We start from the raw sequence: 12,873 nt of genomic DNA on the forward strand, positions 1-12,873 counted from the left end.
GGGCCTCTGAATCCCTTGTATCAGGTTTGCACATACAGTACGCCACGATGTATTCTAAACATGGAGCTGAGCGCTGTACTCCTTTTGGTATTCATTCACATGGTGTTGATAAATCACGGCGTTTCATTGGTCGTCATGAATATTTGAGTGTGAGAAAAAAAAAAAAATCATCTGGTTGCATAACAGAGTTGCCTGCAGAGATTTTGCGGACTATCTTTGGCTTTAGCTTTGGGTTTACCTCCTGATTCTGTCCTGCATTGTGTTGTACATGTGTGTGTGTACGTGGACGCATGTGGGTGTGTCTGAGCTTTTTGCTTATTCATAAGCCTTTACCACACTGTACTGTACACTGGATGAAGGAATATTTTGCAGAATCTTTATTTATACATATGCTTTTATGTCTGTTAATGTGCATACACACAGGACTTGCTTGTATGTGCTTTTGCAAACATATACTGTTCACTAATTTGGATGGTTTGAGAATCCGGTTTTACTTTTAGTACTCCAACAATTATTAATGTATCAATTACAGCACAATAAAATATTATGAATGTGTAACTTCAGTTGATTTTAACCTGTCATCTTACTTTTCTACTGGCAACTTTCTTTTTACATGGGATAGATGTGAGAGCAACAGTAACTGGTACACAAAGTTGTGTTACTGTCTTTGCATGACGGTGTTGGTTTAAGATTTATCCAAGAGGAACTACCCCACTTGTTAGCCGCAGCCCACAGAGGACACTACCCGCCAAGTTCCAAGGTTACTGATTGTGAACAGGTAAAGTACGAGTAGTTAGGATACATATTTATGTTGGTCAGATCTGTCATCTTCTCTCAGGTAATTCCCGTGGGCAGTGGCTCAAGTTCGACTAATGGAAACAGTGGAATCTGTAATTGAAGTCCTTCTACAGAATTTCAAATTGCTTCCTGCCCGAAGAGGGATGATCGTCACATAACAGAGGAGAGAACAGGTTATTCCTTATCCTTATTCAAAGGATTGTCTCCAGCTTTAAAAGTACAATTTACAATCCCCACCACCAAACTTTTAACCATGTAACATAACATAAAAAATAGACTGACAGATCTTTTAATAACCAAGTAAAAAAAACTCCTATGTTACCCCCCCCCCCCCCCCCCCCCCCCCCAAACATTGTAGCCCTGCTAAATGTTTGTTTACCTCATACGTACTGACTGGTTTCTACAGCATGCTTTATAGGCTGTGGAATGATGCAACATGTGGGATGAGGATCAAGTGATTAATACTTGTGTTGGCAGATTTCATAGAAAAAGAATTCCCCATATGCTAAACTGCATGTAATTCTCTTTAATCAATTAAGAGAGTTGAGTCAATCCTTTTTTTTTCCTTTGCAAGAATGTCTGGCTTTACAGTGTTTAGATGGAACACCCATTATCATTTTACCAAAATATTAATTTAAGCTACAATCAATCAAACCACTTATTGATTATCCACAGTTGTTCTGTACACACGAAGTCTATTCAGTTACATGTATGCGTGGTGGGCACATGCAGTCTACATGTTTGCACATTATCTAATTCTGCACACAACCACGTATGCACGTGAAACATCCACATAAGTATGTGTTCATGCATATTTATAAAAGCGCGCATGTCCGCCTACATGTGTGCACCTGTGCGTATGTGTCACGCTGGACTTGGCCCCCCGCGAAACAGTGAGGTCAGAGAAGATCCCAGCTCATGGCTGATTGCAGAGAGCCGCTCACAGAGGGGAAGTGCCCTTTTGTCTTGTAAAACAGCCTGATTTAAACCTCGGTACGACTGATTGAGGCGAGTCACCCCCGGTGCTCTGCGGTGGGGGAACTGCAGGGCCACGGCCTCTACAGCACGTAGGTACCCAACAATTTGGCAGCATTGAACTTCTGACGGTCGACACGGAGGCCAGCCCTTTCCTTCGTGTCTTCCTTATATCTGCCTGTGATTTGCAGCGAGCGCTTCCCCTCTTCCTCGGTACCGCGTGTGGATAACTGAACACATTCACCCACACCTGAGGAGAGCGTCATTTAGTCCGCTCCGTCCAGACTGATGGTGCACATCACCAGTAAACCGACACTAGTAGCAGGGCGAGGAAGCAAAGTTAGAAACAAAGTCCCGGATTAAGGGCCCCAAGCGGTCGCAGGGTTTTTTCATCCCACTGGCGTTGTGAAATGCACTAGGGGGACAAAAATGGCCGCAGTGATTGAACTGAAGTATTGTGCTTGTATTTCTCCCTCCCTCGCTCTCTCCTGCTAGAGCCTCAGTTGGAGGCAGTCAGAGGGGAGCCCTGCCTGCTGCTGCCTACTGGACAGTGGAGTGGTCTCGGGCGACCTCCTCATCGAGGAGCAGCCCCGGACTAACCGGAGCTAAAGCATGCCCTTGCGCGAGTCCACGAGGAGCAGAGCCTCGCAGGGCCCCTCAGCAGTCTCCGTCTACGCCGACATCCCATGTCAAATTCAGACTTTTCCTCACCCTCGGGGAGCAGGCTCTTACGACTTTCGAGCCGAGACTGCTCGTGGACAAGGGGCTGAAAAGAATCCAGGAGTGTTGCTTTTGTGTGCCACACCGTGAATGACTTCAAAAGGTCGACTGGACGATCAAACACTGAAACGCCCACGGACGTGTCCGAGATCGACTGTGCACCTGCAGCCAAACATGCGCATACGAGAACGATAGGCAAGTGCAAACACACACACGGGTGGCTGCAGGTTAGACTTTTTTCGGTGTTAACGTGTTATCGATACAAGGTGGATACGAATGTCAACTTAACACAGTTGGCGAGTTCAGTTTTTTGCAGAGAATGTGAGTGTCCCATCCTTTAAAAATTCAAAAGCATTGTTCACAGCGAGGGATTATTTTCCCATAACCCGCACATATCTCACCTAAATTACCGCCATCCATCTCCCTCATTTCACTATCTGTTCCCATCACCTGCCCGGGGATGGAGCTGCACCAGGAGGCGAGTCTCCTCTCCTCTGCACGTCATCTGTTTTGGGAGGCCAACTGTAAATTCAGATGAATTCGGTCACTTGTTTTCACGAGAAGCTGTCTATTGTTGCTCAGGAACAAATCCTCCTCTTTGGCACAACGGAAGGTTATTAAAACGTGAGGAGGAGGGTGACGGGGGCGAAGCGGGAGTCGCACTTCTCCCCTCTCCACTATGAGTCGTGCGCGCGTCAACACAACGCGCACGCGGGCACGTGTCGGTTATGCATGCTCGCACGTGCACGCGCGCTCACAGGCAAAGGAAGAAAAAAAAGAATCGAGTCACATGCAGCGGTGGCGTCCGGCTCCAGAGGAGGAGAAGGGGAGCAGCTCGAAATGATACTCCGCTCCGCATTGCAATGATGACATTAAACTCCGCGGAAGGCGCTCGGCGTCGAGATGGTTCATTTGTTTCTCGGCTGCGAATATTAAAATGCGCGCGTGCACCTGCAGCATCAGGTCTCGAGGACCAGGCGTGAGTCGAGCGCAAGAAGAGAGGGGGAAGAAGAAGAAGAAGAAGAAGAGGCATACACATTTGGGATTATTTCATAAATGATAGATAGATATAAAGATAGATAGCCTAGATATGCATGTGAACCCACTGTATCCCTCATTTTCACGCACATGCACTACTTTAACCACGCGTGAGGAGGCAACGTACACACAGACACACACACACACACACACAGACACACACACACACACACACAGACACACACACACAGACAGTAAATGTTGCACTGCAGACCAGACCGACGTGACTACACTGCCAGCTCACTGCCTGCTGTGAGGAAAACAAACCCCCACTGCAAACTGAAGGCAACAAATACATTTTTTTTTAAAAAAAGAGTTGCTCCTGTGTCAAAAAATCATTCCCCAGAAAAAAAAAAAAAAACAGCCTCTGGGATTTCATAGGGGGGCTTTTTGGTGCCACCATGAATTACACACTCATATGATGTAAACTGCCCCGTAAGAATGCTCTTGTTTTGACTCCTATATGTCTGTACCGCTGAGCACAGTCCTCGGTGATGGAAAATGTCCCCTGATTTGTAGTCTAACTGGAAATACGCAGATGACTACAAAAAAAAAAAAAAAAATATTCGCCGGGTATCATCAGCCCTTTTTTTTTTTTTTTTTTCTTTTTTTCTTTTTCCCTCCCTTGCAGATGCACGCAGCTCCGCGCTCCTTCGCCGTTCGCAGCTCAGTCTGGAGTGGCGCGGCTGCAGCAGCAGAATATACCGGGGCTGCAAGCGGAGACACTGTGCCGTGGTCCCCATGCGAAACCTGGGCTTTTAGGAGACGGTGAGTGATTCGAGGAGGGACGTTCCGTGTTCCGTCGCTCGCCTCGTCGGTGCCCGGTGAAGGAGGGGGGGGGGGGGGGGGGGGGGGGGGGGGGGGGGGGGGGGGGGGGGGGGGGGGGGGGGGGACAGACGATTTTCGGAGGTGTCTCCTCCGAGGCGCGTATTTCCGAGCCGGGCACAAAATAGCCTGATTCGTTGTCTCTTTTTTTTGGGGGGGGGGGGGGGGGGTGTTACATCGTCAGTACGACCCTCCACACCGTGCGCTGACTGTTTCAGTCGCGAGACGGTCCTTTTGGTAAATGTCACAGCTTTTTCTTCGCAATCTCCTTGGAAATCATCACGCATATAGGAGAGTCGGGGAGTGACACGGAGCAAGCGCGATCTGGGGAGGGGGACCGAGGGAGCCCAGTTGAAAATGTAAGAGGATTTTATATATATATATATATATATATATATATATATATATATATATATATTTATATTTTTAACAGCCACCGAAAACAGATTAGGGGCAAGTTGAAATTGTGCTGCATGTAAAATGGGCGGGCTGTGGTCTTTCTGTGGGGTCGGTGCACAGCCTGTTCTATAATAAGACGCGCTGCGCTCGGACACAGCCCGTGCGCCGTGCACTTGGACCACGGGCGCGCTCGATGAATCCGGACGCACATTTTGGATAGAGACCTCTCGGTGCACAGCTCAGATTCGTTAGTGTAGCAGGAGGAGGAAGAAGAAGAAAAAAAAAATAGTGCGTGCGTGCGTCTGTCTGTGTGCGTGCGCGTGTCGCTGACAGACTGAGAGAGTTCAACTCACTACAGCGCCGCCAATGAGCAGTGAGAGAGACCTGCGCATATCGTCAGCAGCCGCTTCTCCAGCCTCGAGCTGGAATTCGTCAGATCTGAGATCACAGGAGGATTTTTCTTTTCTTTTTTTGGGGGGGGGGCTTTCTTCTTCTTCGTCTTCCTTTCGTCCCCGTCGTTTTCAGTCCGGCTAGACAAAAAGAAAAAGATATTCGCAAAAAAGTTTGAGGACATAGGCAGAGGAACACAGAATACACCGCGACTCGTCGGTACAGTGTAAGTGATTTTCTCCTTCTTCTTTCTTTTTTTTTTCCTCGCCTTTTTTTTTTTTTTTTCCCTCTCCCCCTGTCAGACTGGAGGGAGGGGGGGGCACCACTCGGATTCGGAAGGGGTGGTTTTGTGTCGCTGGACACCGCTAGGACAGAAGACGAGTTTCACTCGCACTGTGACCGCGCACAAGGGCTTTTCTCTGCCGTCCCAGCGCGCAGCAGCCCGGGTTCAGCACCGCGGACAGCGCTCCGAACCGAACGGCGTCCAACGGCGCACTCGCGTAATCACTCCGCCGCGCGCGGATCCGGCATCGCCATCCGCGTGGTTGGAGCAGCCTGGCGGGGGATGCCAGTTGCATTGCTGAATTCCGTCCTTATCCAACATTGGAGACGGGAGGCTCATATGATTTCCCTCTGAATAACTTCGAAAGTGAAATCCTGTGCGGGATTTCCACCCCCCCCCCCCCCCCCCCCCCCCCCCCCCCCCCCCTTTCCGTTCGTTAATCTGCATCATCCCAACCCCACCCCCCCCACCCCTGCTGCATCAAATCCTTGTCAGCCAAAGGGATTTATTTCATTTTTATTTCGGTTTTTTTTAGCACAGAGCATTGTTTGTCTCTCCGACTCCCCCGTCCACACCTTGGAACGTCGCACGCCGGTGGCGGGCGCATCGTCTTCTGTATGTAGGCTGTGTGTCGGTGGCATGGATCGCGCGGTCTCGTGTGTTCGTGTGTGTTCGTGTGTGTGTGTGTGTGTGATGTGCTGGTTTAGCGCGTTTGCATGAGTAAGTAATTGATCCTCTCCTGGACACATCTATTATGCTTTCAAAAAAAAATGTGTATACAGATATATATATTGCAACGTGAATGTCAGTGAGCACGACAGCGCAGACTATTGCTTCCATACTTTATGACCCGGCTGACATCATAGCTCGATGGTGAAAGGAGGAGGCAGAACGCTCTCGTTTGAGGGGATTTGGTTGTGATACTGCGGGTGCCCGTGTTCCACATTGCAGGGTATTAAAGAGGAGGCAAGTGCACAGGTGCTGTACGAGCTCTCAGGCAGGGTGTTGTGTGCTCGACGATGTGATGCCTTGTTATTTCTCCTTAATTATTATGCGCCGCAGCTATACTGGCACACCATATGCATGCGTATTGGGTGGCAGTTATGAAAGTCCTATTTACACTGGCGCCCCTTCCAGTGGTCATTGAAATACTGGGAGGCACTTCTTTATTTATCTCTTCAAAGCGCAGTCTCCCACGTAGTTAGGGTATGAAATATGTCTTTCGTCCATGTGACAGCCAATTGTAAAATGATGATGGGAAATCTGGGGGGGGGGGTCTCAAGGGGCATGCGATGGCCCAAATGCACAGAGGCAAGGCCGTGTGTTTTTTTGTTTGATTCATATGCTGTCAGGGGAATCTGTGAGAAATGTTAACAACCACATGTTTTAAAAACCTCACATAAAGCATCTCTATGGAAACGAGGTCTCCCTCATAGACTGAACCCCCCCTCCAACGTTGGCTGTTGTTGTTTTACCAAATCTTCATCATATTCACTGACCCCTGAACGTGATGAACATGTTGCGTTGATTGGCGGGCCGGTGGCTCATTCGACACGATCACGGAATTCTGAGATGATTCTCTCTTCTTCTTCTTCTTCTTCTTTGACCCGCAGCAGTGAGAGGTCCTCGTGTTGCAACTATGTGCGGACGGAGCAAGACGGCCTTCCTGCGTCTGTGGGCTTGCTTGCTTGTTGCCACCGGCGTGCTTAGTGGGAAAAGGTAAGGAGACACTTTATTTCACAAATGTACCTGCGCGTCACATCCGGCAGCTCGGATGACTTTGAGCGAGCGAGAGCCACAAAAACCTGCACGCGTCACGTGACTCGGCCATTATTGTCTATATGATCAAGGTATTACTGGGACACTGTGTCTACACATACAGTAATGGCGCTTCGGGGACAGTGATCTTCTAAAGCTAGTCTCAGTGCTCGACAAATGTTCAATTGGCCAAAGCATACTTCTGTTAAACAGTCTGTCAGTCCGCCATGGAGGAAGACAGTGGTGGTACTACTGTTGTGGTGATATTCTGTCACGTCGCCCATTGCTTGGTTTTGCTGGACTCCACTCGAACTGAGCATATTCAGTGTGGTTGTAACTGGGGCATCCCCACAGGACACCTCCGCGACTATAATTGCATCGAGGCAATAAGAAGTGCAACGCAGAGAAAAGAGACGAGGAGCCAAAATAGCCACTAACCCCATCACCGTAGTCTTACACTTCTGAGGCCCAGTGGCCTCGTGGGACGACATCGGCGTTCGCAGCTTGCGGTCCAGTCCTACAGCAGACGACGTGTGTGTGTGTGTGTGTGCCGCGCGGAGATGTTTGGCACAGATATGAGCACGTGCGTTTGACAGTGGCCGCGGGGAAGGTAAGAGTCGATGTACAGAAAACACCTCTCAATGTCAACACTGAGGTGTCAGACGTCGCCCCAACCAGGAGCAGCAGACAAACTGAGAGGGGAAGGAGAGAAATGATTGGATGAGGAACGCCAGCAATAGGATCCGCCAACATGTGACTGCGCCAGCGGTAATTCCCACGCGATACAGAGTGCCGGGCAGCCGTTTGTGTGTAGCATTATACCTTGAAACGTCATAATCCGATTCCACTTCTTGGAGGAGTTAATTTTACACAAACATGCGGAACAGGTAAAAAAAAAAAAAAAAAACAACCATTCGCAATCACAAGTAAAACAACACCGAATGGTGAAACCTTCAGCTGCTGCAGCCGCATGAGATCGTCTCAGCTCTCGTCCCGTTGTGGTTCTACTTGAGAACCCTGGAGAGACCGAGGGGATCGGGCCTTTTCTGCACGGTTGAATAATTCAGTGGAACTGTCACCGGCAGTTGACTTCACTGGTGATGTCTTGAGATGGTCCAGCTTGCTTCTCTCTCTCTGTGACGACAGCTACGCCACGAAAACACACACACACACACACACACACACACACACACACACACACACACACACACACACACACACACACACACACACACACACACACACACACACACACACACACACACACACACACACACACACACACACACACACACACACACACACACACACACACACACACACACACACACACACACATATATATGTACTGCATACAGCACACGTTTCAGCTTACGCGCCCTGACCGCATGCAGACCACACATGGAACGTGTCCTATATTTTTTAATATACAATGCACTCGTGTCCTCATTGTACACGGATCTGATCTAATCGATTAAACACAGACGTAGCGTATAGGTTCGAGATGGACCGACTGGCAAATTGAGAGTCCGATGTGCTGCACGGCGAGCAACATCAGGGAAAATTTAAAAGTAGTGATTACTGTACTGACGAACTGTCACTGCAAGCCGTAAAGCAATTATCACCCAAAGATTTACTGTATGAGCCAGTTCCCCATTTTGAAGTCAAATACCGAATTTCACACACACACACACACACACACACACACACACACACACACACACACACACACACACACACACACACACACACACACACACACACACACACACACACACACACACACACACACACACACACACACACACACCTTGGGGGGATTTCAATGAGACACAGTAATCAGGAAGACCTAGCACTCTGCTACAGTATGTTGCCAACGAAAGAAATTGCCTTATAATTAGATATCCGAGTGACAAGAGAGAGAGATAGAAAGAGAGAGATAGACAGAGACACACAGAGAGAGAGAGAGAGAGAGAGAGAGAGAGAGAGAAGTGTGAATGGCACTGTTGCTGTTCAGATGACCTGTAGATGGGGGTGGTGTACTGGGTTTTATGACAATGTGGCCCCTGGCTGATGAACGTGAATTCTCCCACAGAACATTTTTCCCCTCCCTTACCATTTTTCTATTCTTGTCCATGTCAGGTAACCCCACCACCCCACCGCCCATATTTCTTGTGTACACTGTGAAATAAATAATATGTGCCACACTATTCAATATATCCCTGTGTGTAATTCAAGAAACTGGAACTTGTTATAGATTGTTTCCTACATTTCCCACCATTACTTCCATTAATGACTTGTAAGGATATATATATATATTTATATATTTTTTTTTTAATTGAAGTGTTAGGGGTTAAGGGACATCCTGGCACGTTTCCTTTGCTGGTGGAAACTATGACAAGTTGACTGTAACCCCTGGGGCAGAATGCCTTGATACGATTGGGAAATTGGAAACGCATAAAAATAAATGTTCAAAGTACAAATAATAGGATGGGACGGAAAAGGAGGTTGCGTTTTTAATTTTAGCTCGCTGACGTTGCTTGGATGCAATTTATGCCTCTTGTATTTTCACTTGTGCAGATTAATTTTAGTTTTTTTCGGATTTGTGTATCCCAAAGCCCCCAAAGCAAAATTGCTCATCACATTTTCATCGCTGGAGATGGTTTTCAGATATTTACTTGTTTTTTTAAATTGGCTGACGGGGGGGAAGGGCTTGCGAATTAAGAAAAATTGGTGGCGGACAGATGTGCATTAACCCTTTTAAACAAATTTGTTTGTGACACGCATGGATCATCTTTATTTAGAAAGCACAATGTTTTGCCGCTCACATTCAGAGCTGCCTAAATCCGACAGTTCCGAATGTGAGCTGCAGCTCTGCAAAACGCAAATCCCCAGTCTCACTTATTGCTATCCTACACTTTCCCGAACCTCCCTTTTTCTGCCTTTTACCTCCCTGTGTACTCCTCTGTTTTCTGCATCTTTTTTTTTTGTTGTTCATTCTTTTTGTCCGGAGCCGATCTCGCGTGTTTCTCCAGACTCTCCCTTCCACTTTTCCCTCACTCTCATCTCAGGTCCCCGCAAACTGATCCGGATGACCTCTCCCGCTCCTCGGAGCAATTCAGCCAGCCGAGCTGGTTCCCCAACGATTGCTGTATATCTCGCATGCAATCAAACCAAATGCTATTGGCTACGAAAAGAGGGGGAGGATGATTGCTTGGCGGCATACGTTACGTCGTTAAGACTTTCATCGGGGCATTATCAGCATCATCGCACATGCAAACACATACACCGGCTCGGTTGTTCACTCGGACCGCGTGCCATACACTTCACATGCGATTCATTGATTCAAGTATGCAAACACACACGCACACACACACACACACACACACTAAATATTCTTCTCACATCTTGCCTGTATGACACACAATGTAATTAGGGGCTGTATTCCTGATTATAAGAGTGTTGAAATATTTATGCGTGGAGATGCTGCAAACTCTGCTCTCACAATTCGGCATTGCTCCAAGCATTTCGTTTCATGTTGCTCAAACAGCACAATCAGCAAGGCCTCGGTGGTCTAAAAGACCATATTAAGGTATAAATAATGGATCCTAATTTATCTCCTTTTCCTTTCTCTGTGAGGTTACTTCTACGTGTGAGGGTGTATGACCACATCTGTTCTCTGCATGCCCAGTTTTACACCCCTGTGACAAAAACTCACTTTTACACCTACAAACATGTTTTTAAAAAGGAGTTTTTTTCATCCAAACGGATAGCTCAGGAAAAATTGGCGTCTGGGGTTGTTTTTTTCCCCTTTGTGGTCATTCTCTGAACCACCACTCGCTTATCAATAGGATACTGACCTCACTGTCACACTGTGAATTGTAAATTGGCAACAATAATGAAATGCGTCAGTGTCGAAACAGGATTGGACAGTGTTCTTGCCCTTTTTCTGTCACGATGTGATTCACGACACGTTCGGCGCCGCCCAGGCGCTCGCCCTGCTTTCTGAACGGTGGAGAATCCTCTTCCTTTGTCTTTGACACATCCCGAGTTTGTTCTTAATCTGTTGGCGGTTGTGACCGTGGTTCCGGACGCCGTACTGTGACTTTAAAATGTCTTCTTTTCTTCGCCAGCTCTGGGCAGAACGGCATGACAGATGAACAGAAAGATAACACTACAGTGTTCACCAAGATCTTAGACAGCCTTCTGGATGGCTACGACAATCGCCTCAGGCCAGGACTAGGAGGTCAGTAAACCCAAGTCATTGAATGTATTTTTCTCTGTCACGGCGACTGTTTGAATTTCCATTTTTTTTCCCCCTCTTGTATGTTAATGTGATGCAAAGTACAAGTGGCCGGTATCTGTATGAATGAATCTGATAAGGGTGGGTTTGCTTTCAGTGTCAGAAGAACAAAAAAAGGAGGGTCATTCCTCACCTACTGCTTTTGAACTGTCATAAAACCCGTGGTCGTACTGAATTTGTCATCCCATCGTGCGCGCACCAATTTCCTGTTGTCAACTGTCCGCTGTTAAAGTGTGAGAAACAAAATGGCCGGGAGCGTGAGAGACAAATCCAGAGATGAAAGCTGAGAGAAACTGATAAAGAGAAAAAAGCAACGAGAGAGTAATGGGGGAAAAGAGCAAAGGATAATGTGAGAATTGGTGTGTGAAGGACACTGAGGATCGCACAGCGGAACGCAGCAGGCATCAAACAGACAGGCGAATAAGACCGGGACTGCTGGAAGTTCAGCAGCCATGGGGAAGAAATTATGGATTATGATGGGTATCATTCATAAATCATGCTGTCAAAAGGAATCCCTTCCAAATGACTCCCCAGTGGACGCATTTTGGTGCGGCATATTTTCAGTAATACGGCAATTCTGGAATGTATTAAGAGATTGAACCACTGTCTGGGTAATGGAGCTGACACTGAAACCAAAACCATCAAAAAATGGTGTGATGATTGTGTTATTATTATTGTTTTGCCAATGTGTGTGTGTGGGTGTTAAACATAATGCTGAACATTCATATTTCATTTTCTATAAACTGAATGGATCAGATGCCATATGCCAGGTGGTCTTGCATTAACAGGTAGTTGGGGGCTAATGAATGCCACTGATAGTAACTCACTCTGGCAATTTCCTGCTTCAACAGAGCGTGTAACTGAAGTCAAGACTGACATTTTCGTGACTAGTATTGGGCCAGTTTCGGACCACGACATGGTAAGACTCTTTTTTCCCCTCTGTAAATGTCAGTCCCTCCCTCGTCCCCGGCATGGGTCTCAGAGCCGTAAAAATAATTCATTACATAAATTCAGCCCATTAGATCCTGATGAGTTAATAAACCTGTCACGTGTGAAATGTATTAGCTGGTGCATGGTTCGTAACCCTTACTGTACAAAAATATACGTGCATTTCTAAATATGTCCAAGTTTATGTTTATTTGTAGCTGAAATACTAGAAACGGCATGCAATGTATTCATTGGTTCAGCTTTTATGGGGAGTATTAATTCTTTCGGAACAATCGCGTGTTGATCTGTCTCTCTTGAAAAAAACCTGGAGCTACTAAACGTGGGGTGATGTTGAGGTTTAACGCATCACACTTCTTTCCTTATTGCTGTGGTCCTCTTCAATGTGCTACTGGGGGAAAAAAAAGAAGAAGCTGTGGGCTGTTCAGACACGAGCATC

The 12,873-nt window shown here is 47.1% G+C and overlaps 1 protein-coding gene across 4 annotated transcripts in view; it reads left to right on the plus strand.

The window, feature by feature from the left end:
• Positions 1-4,161: 4,161 nt before the first annotated feature.
• The window catches only part of gabra1 (gamma-aminobutyric acid type A receptor subunit alpha1), a 28,377-nt gene continuing 19,665 nt past the window's right edge, over positions 4,162-12,873 (plus strand). The window contains exons 1-4 of one of the 4 annotated variants that reach the window (XM_035626245.2): positions 4,162-4,299; positions 7,042-7,147; positions 11,320-11,432; positions 12,341-12,408. In XM_035626245.2, the coding sequence (XP_035482138.1) occupies positions 7,068-7,147; positions 11,320-11,432; positions 12,341-12,408 (261 nt within the window). In that variant the 5' untranslated portion in view covers positions 4,162-4,299; positions 7,042-7,067. Of the gene's footprint in view, positions 4,300-4,558; positions 4,716-4,892; positions 5,372-5,933; positions 6,044-7,041; positions 7,148-11,319; positions 11,433-12,340; positions 12,409-12,873 lie in introns of those variants that run through there. The other 3 variants (XM_035626246.2, XM_035626247.2, XM_035626248.2) reach the window with 3 other exon arrangements.

This window comes from Scophthalmus maximus, chromosome 2 (genome assembly GCF_022379125.1).
Source record: "Scophthalmus maximus strain ysfricsl-2021 chromosome 2, ASM2237912v1, whole genome shotgun sequence".
NCBI lineage: Eukaryota > Metazoa > Chordata > Actinopteri > Pleuronectiformes > Scophthalmidae > Scophthalmus > Scophthalmus maximus.